This window comes from Leptidea sinapis, chromosome 44 (assembly GCF_905404315.1).
Source record: "Leptidea sinapis chromosome 44, ilLepSina1.1, whole genome shotgun sequence".
Lineage (NCBI taxonomy): Eukaryota > Metazoa > Arthropoda > Insecta > Lepidoptera > Pieridae > Leptidea > Leptidea sinapis.
In genome coordinates, this window is record NC_066308.1 from 8104206 (window position 1) to 8121630 (window position 17425).

The 17425-nt window shown below is 34.9% G+C and overlaps 2 protein-coding genes across 3 annotated transcripts in view; both read right to left on the minus strand.

Moving 5' to 3' along the window:
• LOC126977302 (uncharacterized) overlaps positions 1-17425 on the minus strand; it is a 69322-nt gene that overhangs the window by 29378 nt on the left and 22519 nt on the right. The window lies entirely within an intron of this gene.
• On the minus strand, positions 12623-15800 carry LOC126977236 (zinc finger BED domain-containing protein 4-like). Its single transcript, XM_050825965.1, has 2 exons — positions 14999-15800; positions 12623-14432 (listed from the first exon to the last, which is right to left on the minus strand). Exons 1-2 carry the CDS (start codon positions 15216-15218, stop codon positions 12727-12729), a joined length of 1926 nt encoding a protein of 641 aa, XP_050681922.1. The 5' UTR covers positions 15219-15800; the 3' UTR covers positions 12623-12726.

Here is a 17425-nt window from a genome sequence, read left to right on the forward strand (position 1 = left end):
ACAAAGTGTCTAACTATACATCATATATATTTATTTTTTCAATTATATATTTATCGCGTGCGGCAGTCATGTGCATGTCGGTGACGGGAATTCATAATATTCTCCCTACCAAAAAGTGCCCAAAGCGGCTGAAAAAGTTGTCATTTCAAAAATATTTGTCACATTATATAAATTAGTAATGTTTAACAATTAATTGGACACAGCATTAAACCATCTGTTATTGGTATAGAATTAACTTGAAAACTACTATCAGGTGAGCCCCATACTCGTCCGTTGTTGGCTGACATTAAAACAAAAGGGGCCATTGAATGATTGGCCAGCACGTAATTACCGCAATAATGAATAGAACCAGTTCGTCCACGAATGGTATCCCATTTATATCGAGCTCATATCTATTCGCGTCAGGGCTCTGGCGGGATGTTGTAAAAATTTAAAAAATGCAAGTTCCATTAAAATTATTGAGCCAATTACTGGTTTTATCAACGCGGGGACAACCGCGAATTGGTCGTGTAAATTACACTTAAAAGCTCATAGTTTTGTATTTGCGCTAGTATGAACGTTAATTAATTATTTTTTATGACGACGTTAATATGATTAAAGATATATTTAGATTTATCAAGTTAGTTTAAATTTCTATTTTCATTCGCAATCCTAAAATGCCGATCCGGGACTATTATTTAATTTTTGAAGTTTTACTTCTTTAGGCGCTTTATGAAAAAATGATGAGAGTGAAATTTTAAGATACGCACGCATCACTGTAACAAGGTCTAAAGTAGCAGGTTGAAGTTGGTTCCTAAAATTTTCTATAATTTTGTATTGTCATCGGCACTTGATACGTGGGCAAATTATTAAGAGTATCTTGAATTGGGTGATAATCACATTCCGTTACATACATAGAGAGATACTCGCGAAGCTAATGTAAAGCGTATAAAATACGCGATCAATAAATAAAACCAAGATAAGATAATATCGCAAAGAGAACATAACTAGAAGCGCTACCGAGATAATGACACCAAGAGCGCGTTACTTCCAGTTCCAACATAGAAGACACCAAACAGGTTTAATGAAAAAATGAAAGCGCTCAATGCAACACGAAAGCTCGTCCCTAGACGACAAAAGGTCGCGTAATCGATGCGCCATGACATTATGCTATTTCAAGTTCGTCACTGCCATAATAATAAAACCGTCAAAGTATAAAGACGACTACTCATTGCCCGTCCTCGTTACAGGCTAAATATTATAAATATGAGTCTGTTTTAACTTTGAATAGAGATTTCGACGATACCTATTAAACTTTAAAACTTCGAGGGCCAAAATTCCAATCACGAGAGTTCTATTAAGGCTTCGGACCGAGCCAATGGCCTTGAGGAATCGAGCGGAGCTAGGTTACCTCTCCCGCACAAGATCGCCATAGTTTTAATTGAGAAATAGAAGATTTTTTAATTTATTACAAACAATACAATTTGCTTTACCAAAACAACAAAACTATATTGTCATGTTAAATTGTATTGGTAAACAGTTAATAATTTTACCGAGATCGAATGATTAACATGGCTCCAACTGTAAAAGTTAGGGGTATTTTGGTGATTTTTTTTCGCAATGTCTATTAAAGATAGATATGAAAAGAAAATTCATTTCTTGTAAAAACAAAAGCTGTATATAAACAGTTTTGGACCATGTTTAATTAAGAAGACAGGTTTTTATATAGGTTATAGGTTATCACGGGCTATTATCCGCAACTCGACGACTACAGCGCGCCTATTTTGCGTAAATATATTTGCGTATATAATTTTGGTAATAATAATAAGAAATAATAATACTATAAACAGTTTTACCAGAAGCAGCCAATCAAATCAGTTATATTATAAAAGTATCATTGATGTGAAATCGAAAGTCAAGCGCGATAAAGCAGAGCGATCTAAAAAGCAACTTACACACATCGAGTTATAACCACTATCGAACCTTGTAATAAAACGACATAGATATAGGTTAGGCCGTCACAATAGCATTGTAAAGTTAGTTTAAATACATTGTTGATACAGTCTTCAATTCACTGGGGCCCATGTAACAAATTAGTTGACTGTACATAAGAAAACCTTCGAGTGAATACAAAAGAATTAATTAAGACGTGTACACACCTTCGCAACGAACATTCGTTCGATCGACACTGAACAAAATAATATAATGCTAGGCTCCAAAGGTAGCCCTAGTTTGATAATGTGTCAGGTGTGTGGTACTAAATACAATTTATATATGTAATAGTAGAAACGTACAGATCCACTGATAGTAGTAGACATCATAGCTTCTTGAAACATTAGACCAGCGTTTCCCAAAGTGGGGCCCACGCCCGAGCCCCACAGAGGGGCAATTTAAAAATGGAATCGACATGACTTTAACCCTTTCACTATGGGTTATTTAAATGCAATGCTAGATATCAATGACAAATTTAACAAAAAAGATAAATTCCAAGAATGTGAAAGAAAAATTTTACTACCGTTTCCAACTTCATATTTAACTGAATGTGGATTTAGTGCTGTAAATGTTTTACTGATAAAAAAAAATCGACTTGATGTAACATAACACGGACACTTGAGATTAAACGAAGTAAATTGGAACCTAATATCAAATCTCTGTGCAGCAAGCATCAAGCGTAAATGAAAATTCAACATCATTTTCTATAGAATTACAGGTTTTTCAATTAATTAAAAATTATGCAAAATTTTTAGAAATGTTAAGGTGGGGCATGGTCTATAAAAGAACACTGCATTAGACGGATTAACCGGAGCACCGACTTCGACTTAAAAAGGAACTATTGTTAATTCGCGCCATATTTGCTTGAATGTCCTTGAGGACCTAGTACTTGGATCTGTATTAGACCTTCAACTGTGTAAGGCTCATTATATAATAATTCATAAGCATTTAAATAATAAAAATGATGAAATAAGTATTCTAGTTCTAGTGTAAGTCACGTGCCGAACTGAAAGAAGCTGAAAAGAATGACTTTTTTTCTAATTGGGCGAAGCGAAGCTGAGCGGAACTCCCACCGGGTGACTAATATTGTTATTACATTACTAGATATATTTCAATTTCACATTTGCAGTGATCGTAAACGAATGTGCACCCAGCTTAATGTCGGTATAGCGTAGGCCCGCACCAGTGTATATCTAAGATTTTGTAAGCGCGCGTATCTATCATCTACTGTTTATATTTTAATATTTTTAATTACATGCACATAGTAATTAGTAGTAATAGGAAATTGGACACAACCACATATTTTTGTGTTGTCTGAATACGATGATGTAAATATTTTAGAATAATTAAGAGTCAAAAAGCTCATATCAGTTGCGGAACAAACAAATCGCTAAAAAACATTTGAAACTGTAGATATTATAAATGTGAATGTGAAGTTTGTATGTTACGCTTTCATGCATTAACCACCGAACCGATTTTGATAAAATTTAGTACAAAAAAGAACAAAGGCGACCTTTTATTGCAAAAAAATACATGGAGGGGTTGAAATAGGGGATTACAGTTGGTATGCAAATTCGTTATCATCGAAGATAAAACTATGAAACTGTATTTAGACTCTTGATAAAAATCATTTTATAAACATTTGTTCGGGAAGTTTTGAAACTTTGACCTTCATGGCGATGAAATAGGAGATTGAAGTTCACAGGGAAATATTATTAAACATACTGTCTACAACGACAAGGAATATGCGCTGTATAATATGAAGACTGCTACCAGCAGCGGAAAGAGCAGTTTGTGTGTGTATTATTTGAAAAGTATCATTTATTTATTTATTTAGTTAGTTAGACCAACAACACATCATTATAAAATTAAAATTTTAGCAAGTACACAAGGGATAGTACAATATGACATGTCTTTACAGGTGTAAACAACATTTACAATAGTGCGAAAAGAGTAACAAAGTTGAACAATTAAAATTAAAGAAATGAAGAGTTATACAAAAATGAGGATATTAAGTGACTTAAATACATTACTACTTTAAAAAAAAGAGATTTATAAAATTTATAAGTATACAACAATACATTAGTTTATTTCTTATATTTAACTTATATAACTAAGATCTTAATATTTTAATGCAGTCGGTTTTAAATTTATTGATATTAGTCATATGAAAAATATCTATATTACTATTATTTGCAGTGATATCGTTATAAGAGCTCATAATTCTGTTTAAGGGGGCTTTTTGTACCTATATTAGTTCTGCTGATTGTTTGGCTGAAAAAATTTTTAATAGGGAATCTTGGTCTATTTCTAGGGACTGAAAGATTTACATTTATAAGACATTCTGGGGATATGATTCTACCATGTATAATTTTATGTAAAGTAGACACATCAGTTATTTTTCGTCTTATCTCCAACGAATTCATATTGAAATGGTCCAGTCTTGTTTTATAGTCTGCACGATAAGGGCAGGTTTTGTCTTTAAAAGCTAGAAAGCGAGTAAAATTACGTTGAATACGCTCATTCATAAAAAATAAATGCCCAAAGAATCATAAAAAATAAATGCCCAAAGTAATTATTCAAAGATCGCGGGTAAAAATATGATTATAAACTGTTTGACTACGTATATTTGTAGACACTTTGCCCCTTATTCATAATAGTCTGCTAACTTAAAGCATTGCTAATTCTCACTCTGTCTTCTTCTATTGACCTAAGTCAGAATGAGAAATAACACTCTTTAGCAGCTGTTTTAAGTTAGCGGACCATTATGAATAAGGGGGTTAGTTTTTCCAATGAAATTTATTTAATTGTATATATTTTTGGATGAGAAGAAGTAACGACAAGCAAGACGTCTGTCTACCTGATAGTAAATGATACGCCCTGCCTATTTATCGAAACACAAAATTCTGATTCATATTATGGCATCTCTCACAATATACATAAACAGACCACACTTTCCTAATAACATCTTGTATTTTTTTTATATTTTCGATAACCTCGTAGAAAACGTCAAAATTGCTCATGGTGATGAAATTTGACAAACTTATGTTCAAATTTTTTTTGTTATATTTTTTTATGAAAGTCATGTACAAGACGAGCAGAACGTAATGCAGATGGTAATTGATACTGATAATTCTGAGCGGCACTACATTTGTGCTCGTCACCTTGAGACATACGATGTTAAGTCTCATTTGTAAGTGGAGTTACCAGTGGGAGGCTCCTTTGCACAGGATGCCAGCTAGATTATGGGTTCCGCAACGGCGCCTATTTCTGCCGTGAAGCAGTAATGTGTAAGCATTACTGTGTTTCGGTCTGAAGGGCGCCGTAGTTAGTGAAATGACTGGGCAAATGAGACTTAACATCTTATGTCTCAAGGTGACGAGCGCAATTGTAGTGCCGCTCAGAATTTTTGGGGTTTTCAAGAATCGTGAGCGGCACTGCATTGTAATGGGTAGGGCGTATCAATTTGCCCAGTAATCTCACTAGCTGCGGCGCCCTTCAGACCGAAACACAATAATGTTTACACATTACTGCTTCACGGCAGATATAGGCGCCGCTGTGGTATCCATAATTTAGCCGGCATCCTGTGCAAAGGAGTCTCCCACTGGTAATTCAACTAATCATTGTAAAATTCTCTAATCTAATCTTAAGATATGACGGAATTACTAAAGTTTGTAAAAAGTGGTCAGACGTAAACAAATATAAATGTCAGTTTATCTTCGTAGCACTTCAGCTGGGATTATTTGTTTTTCGATTACTGTACTGCTGCTATGAATGACAGTGTTAAAACTCTTCGGAGTGTGGTTTTAAATAGTTCACACTGTAGTCTGAATATCAAATCAAACATTCATCTAAACATCAAAATAGAAACTGATAATAATTTTTATGCGATCACAAAAGTTAGCAATGGAAATTCGCACAGGTCTTGAACTAAATTGAATAATCTACACATTATATAATGAAAATGGTATTTGTTTGAAGCTCTTTCACGCCTAAACCACTAATCGTATCGACATGAAACTACCACCATTCGATGCGAAATTTATCTTATTTTTAGATTTCCAACGTTCCTTACTTTTAAAATTCGCCCAGCGAAGCAGGCGGGAACGGCTAGTCTTTTATATAAAAGAGATTTCCATCTGTGTATTGACTCATCACGATATCTCTGGAACCATGAGGCTCCGAGACTTGAAATTTGGTAGGAATATTCCCTCGCCGAGTACAGGTCAGTTAAGATTTTACGAGATTCCACCCGCAAGAGTATTTTTTAATATGAACAGAACAACGTCTGTCGGGTCAGCTAGTCAAGAATAGCGGCCGTTTTCAATAACCTATCTCTCCTTAGTTTAGCTAACTAGAGGTAAGACAAATTTATCCTTTTACGCTTACTCACATTTCAATAACCTATCGACGTAAAGCATTGGACTGTAACTATACTGGACATAACTATGGATAGATCTTGTCATTAAACGGTGACAGCAATGTAACCTAAACTACAGATACGTTATTGAAAACGGCCGTTAAAGAACTTCACTCACCAGTAAAACCGTATGATTCCTCTGGTGTTGAATGGGAGCTTAGGGCATTCTTCCTATACCACAAAAAAGCAATACAACGAAAACAATTTGAAAGCATGAGCCTATTACTGAATGAACTATTAATGAAGCCTATATATTTGGACTGATTTTACGATGTCGGAAGCCATTTTTAGTAACAGTTGTCTCATTACGTCATAGTACACAAGACTCTTATTGATCATACAAGCGAGCACCGTATTAGGAGACACACGGCACACGTTGCTCATTACTTTGGTGATTAGTAATGATCTATAAGGCTTGTTACACACGGTATAGCCGAAATAATTCAAACGTCCAAGTCACTCAGACTGAACGTGATCTTGAACAATGAGTACCAGTGGGAGGCTCCTTTGCACAGGATGCGGCTAGATTATGGGTACCACAACGGCGCCTATTTCTGCCGTGAAGCAGTAATGTGTAAACATTATTGTGTATCGGTGTGAAGGGCGCCGTAACTAGTAAAATTACTGGGCAAATGAGACATGAAGATAACATCTTGTCCCAAGGTGTCGAACGCATTTGTAGTGCTGCTCAGAATTTTTGGGTTTTTCAAAAATCCTGAGCACTGCATTGTAATGGGCAAGGTGTATCAGTTACCTTCAACTGAACGTCCTCCTCGTCTAGTCCCTTATTTTCATAAAATCACAAAAAATAAAATGTTTGTGGTGTGTGTGATAAAACAATATTATATTGTACTTAAGGCCGCCATACCAAGAAATCACCAAAATAGCGCATAATTGTAACAATTTCTTTTTCTCTTTATCGGTTTATATTAAGCTTTTCTTTACATTTATATCTATATTAGACATTGCGAAAAAAATCACATAAGTACCCCTTACTTTTACAGATGGAGCCGTGCCAATTATTCAATCTAGATAGAAATTGTTCGCGAATGTATTTATTATACACCAATACTATTTAAGATGACAGTCTTTTTAGTTTGGTCAAGAAATTTGTAGTATATTTGTAAAAAATTAAAAATGCTTCTAATTCTGAATTAAAACTATAGCGTTTTCTGTGCGAAAGAGTTAACCAAGCCACACTCGATTCCTCAAGGCCATTGGCTCGGTCCCGCGCCTTAACCCTTCAATAATTTTAGGGATTCCTGTTGTCGTTCATTGTAAGATCTGCAGTAACTATATAATTAAAAGAAATGTTATAAATGTTCTAATCACACGTAATAGTAGTTGTATGGTTGTTATTTCAATACTTTCACGGTAAATTAATTTACTTTGTCGTTTGCAAATATCAGTTTGTTGCCAAAATTTCAAAATCAGTTCAGTCAACCGCACAACTAGGAATTATTAAAATACTAAGCAGATTTTTTACTATCCTTTAATATGTTATATGTACTTGATGTTAAGCATAAGCATTAGTTACTCGAGTAATGATAAAAAAACATCGAAAATATTTTTCAAGTCGTTATATTAAATAAATAAAAATCAGAAATTATATCTGGTTACTTTAAATAAATAACACGCATAAATAAATAATAAAATATAATTTAATTTAATATGTAATTCTTGCGTTTTAAAATGATAATACTAATAAAGATAAGTTATAATCATTGTGAAATAGTTTTGAGTAATCATACCAAGGCGAGTATTGTAACTTAGAATGCTGACGTCATACCACTAAAATCCATTCGCATGTCCTGACGCAAACTTGCTTAATATAATAACCATCAATTGTATATCTTATTCCGCTGAAGCAAGAGTTGAGACTTGTGTTCTCAACATTTATTGCTAAGCATGAAGATAATCACACGCCCTAGCAAAATGATCTATCGTAAATGAAAATTACAATTACCACGCAATGTGCGACCCACGCTAAGTAAAGTAAAAATATCTGAATGATTTTTGAAGCCATCTTGTATATTATTGTTAATTCACCATGTATTACAAAGAGGAATCTTATTGTCGCTCAGAGGTCAATGGAGACGGCTATGCTCGGAGTTTCCCTGTGAGATCATATCAGAAATGAAGAGATACGTAGGAGAACCACATAGCTCAGATGGTTACGAATCTGAAGTTGCAGTGGGCAGAGCACATAGTTAGACGGACAAATTGCCATCGGGAAGTAAAGTCCTCGAATGGCGACCACGTACCGGAAGACGTAGTAGGAGACGATGTGGTCAAGATTTCTGGAGTAGGTTGGAAGAGGGCAGCGCATGACCGATCGTCATAGCAATCATTTGGGGTAGACATTTGTCCAGCAGTGGACGTCGTCAGGCTGAAATGTTTGGGGCAGTGATATGAAAAAACAATACAGGTTAAATATAATGTTACGTATCTTTTATAAATGAAACATTTGATATTGACGGCCATTTTGAGACTTGATATTTTGTTGTTATGGCGGCAAAAGTAAGACATACTGTTGAAATTTGTGCTGTTTATAAGATACACCTTCCTAGCAGACACACAGACGGATAGCAAAGTATTAGCAATAGAGTTTCCGTTGGTGACTTGTCGGATATGTGAATGTAAGTTTGTTTGTTACGCTTTCACGCCTAAACCAATGAACCGATTTTGGTGAAATTAAGTACAGAGATAGACTAGAGCTTGGAAAAGGACATAGGTAGGTATATACTTTTTATTGTGAAAAAGTATAAGGGGGGGTTGGGATAGGGTATGGAAGTTCATCATTATCTAAGATGACACCATAAAACTTTGTATTTAGGTACTTGATAAGTCGAAATTTATAAATATTTGTTCGAGAATTTTTAAAACTATTATCTACATGGCGATGAATTAGAATACTAAAGTTCGTAGGTAAATATTATTAGAGACTGTCCACAATGACAAGGGATATGCGCTGTATCACAGAAGAGCACCACCGGCAGCAAACAGGAGTTTGTATGTGTATTATTTGCAAAGAATCCTAAAAAATGAAAATGCTGCCCAAAGTATCTATTCCACGCGGACAAAGTCGCGAGTAAAAGCTAGTAAAGAAATAATTTCAAGTTTAATAGTTCATCTTTACAGGAAAGTCCAACATGATATCTTATACCTACTATTTAAACTAAAAAAAGATTTTATTTGTTTTTATTTCTCGAAGTTGGGCGATCTAGCCGGACTGAGCCTATTCCGGAACATGTAATTCCAATCCAATTCCAAGTCTACCACTTCACTACCACCTTTCTACCACCCCATTTGTATATTATGTGTGAGAAGTAGCAGCAAAAAGCTATTTACCGTTAAAGCCTTTCTATTTCCCTTTAGTGTTTGTTAAATGTGATTTAGGAAGGATAATATTTGGTATTTTAATTAATTCTTGGAACATTTAAGCTTTTTCATTGAATCTCACTTACATCTTCACGGTGTATCGCACTATGATTGGAAATCATTCTATTCAAATCCTTCTTTACCGTTAATTAAATGCTTCAATGCAAAGAAATTTCTTAGTATCATTTTTAAATGAACCGAATCGTCTCCGAAAAGAAATCGTCGAAGACTTCGTTGAATTATGAACAAGCATAATTTAAATGTTTTTTTACGTATTCATCATCCCCACAGGATGGTATCTGATAAGGTTGTAATGTCACATTATTATGTTTTAAACGATGAAATTGCAGATTTGTACTGACATTTTCAAATATGTTTTTACTTTTATTTTCAACGTATCCATATTTATTTTTAAAGCCGAATGAAAGAACAATTGGAAGGCAAACAATCCAATGTTCTACATTCCTTTAATCTAGAATGTTCTAACCGGCACGTGTATGAAGTTTCACTCTGAAATCTCGCATCAAGGAGGTATAATTTTAAGCCAAAACCTACCCTGTACCTGACGTCACCAAAATGGCAGCCTATCCCATACTCAATGCGCGGGGATTACAATAAAATTAAGGTATCTAGGATTCCATAGTGTGTCCATTCCAATAACGAATATTTAATTTAAGCTCGAGCAATGGTAAAATTTACAAACCCTAGGTGTTTCCCTTCTGTCTACATGGATGTGGATTAAATTGGATGCATGGGTAATTTCGTATGGATGAATGGAAAAAATGGTCCTCCACAGTGCGGTTTTCAAGAAGATTTCTCCCACGTACTACAAAGCTGTGGAATGAATTTCCTTGTGCGGTGTTTCCACAACGGTATTACCTGGGTACCTTCAAAAAAAGCGCGTACGCCTTCCTTAAAGGCCGGTAACGCTCCTGTGATTCCTCTGGGTGCAAGAGAATGTGGGCGGTGCTCACTTAACACCAGGTGACCCGTACGCTCGTGTGTCCTCTTTTTCAATAAAAAAAGATTAATTCTACATAATTAATGAACTAATGTGCATGGACGTGTCGGGAACGATCGAACTAGTTGTTCATACCACGATCGGGAAAGTAGGTACTTAAAAGGGGAAAGGGGCAGAGGTACCAAGTATTGTATATGTACAGTGGCAAAAGAAGTGCGTTATCTGCGTACCTCTGTGAGAGAAAAGCGTGCTTCGTTGTATGTCGTACTACCCACAAGCTAGCAAGCAACTCACGATTGATATAAAGATGTCTTTTAAAATTAAACAGTATTATATTTTATTCTATTCAAAATATTATTACAACGAAATATACTTTTAAATACTGAGCCTGCGTAACAACAGTTTCAAAACTCAAAGTCAAAGGTCGTTAGGCAATAATGGTCGTCGAAAGTTGTAACGATGCTTGATTATGATAAATTATTATACACAGTGTCTATTCACGGGCGAATATTATATCTAGTAATGGTGTGGTTCAAACGATTAGTCCTAGCAGTCAAACATTGCAGTCATTCGAGTAGGTGTTTGATTTTACATTATCTCGAAATGTGTCGACACATTCATTTAATTTATTTACTTGACTACTTGTCCTAACTGACTGATTCATCAACGCAGGGTAGCCGCCATTGCTACAAACTTGATATTTTGAACAAAGGGATTTGTAGTAAGGATTAAATAGGAAAGTAAACCAAAGTTAAGTATGGCCATTTTGTTTTAAAGTTAAAGATTGTTTTAGAACCGAAGTTCATTTCGTAGAAATAAAAAAAAAAGTCAAAATGAAGGTTGGGCGCGGACGGAACACCATGCACATTCGAATCTAAATTACAGTCATAATATATTGTGTAATAAATACAAATAGTGACTCAACTCGGCTACCACACGATGGAGTGCAGGAATGAAGGAGAGCGGCGGCGTGCGGTCGTGCCGGTTCGTTCCATTACGAATCAGTACTGCTACTTAGGATTGTCGTAACGTACCCGAAATTAGGATCCTGGGAACGCGTGGATTTGAAGCTGTGTAAGATGGTCTGTGTAGAAACAGGCAAGAACCATCGACTATACTATAATATATTTCCTGAATTTGTGCTCAGTGAGTGCTGGTACTGTCTGGTATGTTATTGTGAAATTGAATACCACGACCTTTGAAGGAGCCTTTAAAGCAATCATCTTTAAACGGCACGTACAGTTTATTCTTTCTACTTGAATTGAATGAATTCAAATCGCAATTTTTCTTAAATTTTGTTATATTTTTTCTAACATATTATGTATTGTGAGGCAAGGTTTAGGACATTATATCTTCGGCGCATATTATAAATTGCTCTTTTAGCCCTCTTTTGGAATACTTTGAACATTCGCAGCATTTCCCCAGAATCAAAATTTGTAGGGTATTTTCCTTCAACATAGAAATATTTAATGTGGCAAGTAATGCCGTCTTAAACTACAAATATAGGGAATAATCTGAAAACTATACATTTTCGAATTAGGTATATATACATATTTGTATGGGACTTTCGGTGGACGAGTCTGGTTTGTTAAATTTCTCTATTAAACAAAAATATTGCTATGGCTGTGAACAGTAGCAATAGTATAATTATATCACAAACAATTACTCTCAGTATAGAAGAGAAAAGAGCAAAAGCTATAGTTTTATTTTTGGGTCAAAAGATTCCTTTTAATCAGGGATGTTGCAGATGCCGATATTTTCACATCCGCGGATACGGATGCGGATGCGGAGTTTAGCAGGCTCACATCCGCGGATGCAGATGCGGATGCGGATGTATAAGATATTATGTAAATAAAGTCTATCCATGAAGAATTAAAACAATGACAACGTAATTATTAACATTTTTATTGTAATCAAACATAATTAAGTACTTATTTTTATGTTAAAAATATAAGTCATGTATAATGTAACTGAACACCTTCTGTTTTTTATATCAGTAGTTGAATTTAAAAATAGGAGCATTATACTTGATGAAGAGTAGTATTGCCGCCTTTTCTGGTTCTAGTCTGTTACGCAGAGGTTCGTAAATTAATCCCGCGCTACTAAATAGTTGTTCGCTAGGAACACTGCCCGGTGGAGCAGATAAAAATCTTCGTACTATCGGCGATAATACCTTGAATTCCCCTCGATGTACACTCCACCAGTTTAAAGGATTTTCACTCACATTTATTCTTTTTTTAGTACGGTAAGCAAGTAACTCTTTTTTTAATACAGCTTCAACGCTACTATTTTCTGGCTCATCTTGACTTTCGTCTTCACTCGACGAATCTAACATCATAGCCAGGTCGTTTTTTAAGCATGGCTTTTTGTTGAAACCTGAAGTCCCTGGTCCTAGTTGTTCTGTTTCATTTTCCATGCAATCAGTTATTTTAGCCCTTTTGGCATTGGTATTAACTGATTCAAAATTGTCATTCTCAATATTTATCATTTTTAAAATGTCATCTTTAATCTTTTCTTCAGTCACCGGTGTGAAAAATTTGTGCTTATAGCGAGGATCTAAGTAGGTAGCGATGGTATATAAATTGTTTTCTCCCAAGCTAGAAAACTTTGTAGAAAGTTCGTTTTTCAAAGTCGTTACAGCCTGACGAATCGGATCAAACTCTTGCGATCTTGTTAAATATAAATAGTCATCAACTTTTTTTTCAAGCATTTGTATTATCGGTATCACAGATGAAATAAGAGCAGAAGAGCTGCTCAGTTCCCGTGTTGCTTCCTCAAAAGGTCCCAGTAATTGAATGAAACTTTCAATCATTTTCCATTCTTCTGGTAGAATAGGGTCAATTTCATTATCATTCATGTAAAGGCTCAGAGCATCCTTTATCTTTGAAAAACGCTCGAACATGTAGAATGTACTGTTCCATCGTGTTACACAATCTTGAAACACTTTCAGGTGCGGTTGATTCAGTCTGTCCTGAATTGATTGCAGTTGTTTCTGGGCAATGGTAGAGTGATTGAAATGGGTCGTAATTCTCTTACATTTTTGTTTTAGTATTTTTATGTTTTCTTGAGAACCTAAACAACTACGGATAGCCAGTTGTATCTTGTGAACAGTACAGTCTATATCATTTAATGCTGCTAATCGCGCGGCTCGTTTCATATTAGACCCTTCATCTCTGATTAGGCAATGCAGTTGTTGTTTTTTAATGTTCCATTCAGAAAGCATGTTACTGAATTTTTCAGCAACTATGTCACCAGTGTGACGGCCGTCAAATGTCTCACATTTCAATATTATCGATGATCTATCAAAGTTTTCTGCAATTCCATGGCAAGTCAGGCTAAGCAAAGAAGCGTTTGAGCTAGGATCCGACCAAATGTCAGACGTAAACGACATGTTATCAAAATTTTCGATTAATCCTTTAACTTTTTGAGCCACTTTGCTATATAATTCCTTGCATACAAAATCTGTAAAAAAATTGCGTCCCCTAAAGTTATATCTTGGTGCTAATTCTTGCATCAGTCTACGAAAACCTAGCCCTTCAACAAAATTAAACGGCAAATTTTGAAGTGCAATCATTTCTCCAATGAGTTTATCAATTTTTTTAGAATTCAAGTTATTGACGTCCCACTTCTTTTCTTTTAGAACCATTTCCTCTAATGAAAGTTGTTTCTTTGATTCTTGCAGAGGAGTGGTAACTTTATCTGAAAAATACACAAATAAATAAAAATTTTCGTTGTAAAAAACTATTTACTTAAAAGTAATTAAAAAGTGAGGACATTTTAAAACACCAGAAAACCTTTCTATCAAATGTCCAACTTATATTGCAAAAAATAAAAATAAAAGGAGTTTATTCCTTATAAATATTTATAAGAAGGAAGGATCCCTAATGTTTTCTGGCATTAACATTAAATATAGCGTGAAGCTAAACTACACTAAAAAGAAAAGGTACACTTTTTGATAGTGATAAAATTTTTGCAATCAGCCGAATAGTTTTTGAGTTAAGTAATTCACTATTCATATTTTAATATCATATTAAAAATATACATTTATGTACAGGTTGTTTTATTTTGAAACAATAAAAAAGTAGATAAATGAATTACATATATTAGTCTTTTTACAACTGACGTTTTATATGACAGCAAATAACTATAATATTGAGTGGAAACTTAGCCAATAAACCACAACTAAAACTATTCTTTTATTAAACTAACCAAACAATGCCTCAAGTAAATATTAATTAATTAAAACTATTAATTATGAAACTTACTTGCGTCAGATTTCATCTGTTGTAATTTTTTTTCTTTACTAATGTTCTCAAATGTAGAAAATTCTTCTGAGTGCATCGACTTAAGATGGTTTTTTAAAGACGACGTGGTGCGGCCCTTGCGAGAGTAGCTTTTTTTGCATATTTTACAATCAGCTTTATCCTGGTCTTCTTTATTTGGTTCAAAATAATCCCATACATTACTTTTGGTCGGTGGTGACATTGTTGACTAAATAGTTAGATAGATAAACTATCAATAACGGGAATCACACTGGAAAAATAACGAATTTCGTCATAAAACGATATTTTTTCCTACAATAAAACGTATTACCGGCGTAATATAATAGAAGTTACCCTGTGATCTTATGGATATTAGTCTTAAATAATATAAAGTTTTCTTGTAAACTCTTCTTATTTACACACTGTATCACAATAACATTAAAAATACCTATTTATCTTTATGATACGATAAGTAGTTCACTTTCACTTCACAACGCAAACAAACACGTATTTATTCACTTCCACTTGCAAGGAAAGGAACAAACAAATGATGCACTAGCGAAAACAAACAAACGTGTCGAATCTTGTCACTAATTTCTTCGCTCCCATTGGTTATTGTCACGTGCGACCGGCACGCGTCAATCACCGGCCCCGCCCAATTTCTTTCTTGTCGCTACTTGTATAATATTCGCATCCGCATGAACATTCGCATTGATTAATGCGGATGCGGAAGCAGATGCAGATGTCCAAAACAATGCGGATGTTCCGCATTTGCGGATGCAGATGCGAATGTTCGCAACATCCCTGCTTTTAATGTAATAAAACCATGCCTTACGCTAAACTGTTCAAAGATGAGCTATCTATCTAGTACGTACAGTTTATATATGTACTAGACACACATTGTATCAACAGCAAAAAAAAATATATAATCACTTCCGTTACGCTACATAAAAACTCGTTCAGTATGTTACTCGTTGGCCGTAAGCTTCTAATATTTCACCACAGCTGTCGAGACTGGAGCTGTCCGTCTAAAGTGTGAAACAATCGACGTTATGGTGGCTCGCAAAGACTAACAGCGCAGAACGTCCACTGTATAGCGCAATACGGCGCGGCGTGAGTTAATTGCCTACGCGTGGCCTGGCCACAGGGCCGTGCATTAGTTTTCTAGCAAGGTAGGCACTGTATATCTTACTAATCGTAGTTGAGCTTTGGAATATGCAACCTAGAGATTGTTTACCGTAAGTATTCAGTATCTAGCGTAAGGAAAGATCTTATTAGGTTGTTTAATGTGAGGTGTTCAACAGTGGGAGGCACCTTTGCATAGGAAGCCGGCTAGATTATGGTTACCACAACGGCGTCTATATCTGCCGTGAAGCAGTTATGTGTAAACATTACTGTGTTTCGGTCTGAAGGGCGCCTTAGCTAGTGAAATTACTGGGCAAATGAGACTTTACATCTTATGTCTCAAGGTGTCGAGCGCAATTGTAGCGCCGCTCAGAATGTTTGGGTTATTCAAGAATTCTGTGCAGCAATGCATTGTAATGGGTAGGGCGTATCAATTACCATCAGCTGAACGTCCTGCTCGTCTCATCCCTAATTTACAACAAATGTTTGGTTATAAAATAACATCAATATGTCATCATTATTGTTATAAAATAACGGAACCAAATTAAACTAAATTAACTTAAACACTTCATTTATTTAGGTTGGCACGAGCTAGGCACTGCCTAATTGCCTATATGATATGCACGCCCCTGCCTGGCAATAGAGGTCAAATCTGACGTTGAATATTCAAGTGTAAATTAAGTACTGGAGGTATGTTATGAACATATTATAATCTTTATGTATGTTGTTAACTGAGGTTCAAAGTCAACCGCAAATGACAAAAGAACTAAGTCTACTGTTTAAATGTAAGAAACTCCAAATGGATATGTTTTCCATATTTATGTTTGAAAAGTGCAAAAAGTATCTGGGAATATTAAATATTTGAATAGCGACGCCATTGGGCAGAGCGAATTATCCGTAAACATTTGTCGACAAATGTAATTTTTAACCAATCCTCTCAACTTTTTTGCTTAGTGTGACCAATGACGTCGACTAACAAACATACCGAGAGCTTAAATATTTTGAGTTATGTTCTTTGATTAACGCGAGTGTTACACATTTAAATAAAACACTTTTAAAGGATTTGAGTCCCCCTGAAATCGAGATCTGGTAAGGTCTTGAAACTTCGGGTTAACTAAAATAATAATAAAAATGTAACTTTTACGAAAAAATCGAATGTAAAGACACAGTTATAATTACACGCGTTTTAATCCTTTAAAAGTGTTTTATTTCAATATTTTGAGTTAATTGTTGGCGTTTAATATTCATTATTATTATATACCGATGCAAAAAATTTACATATAAAAATTTTCATGTTATAAAGAT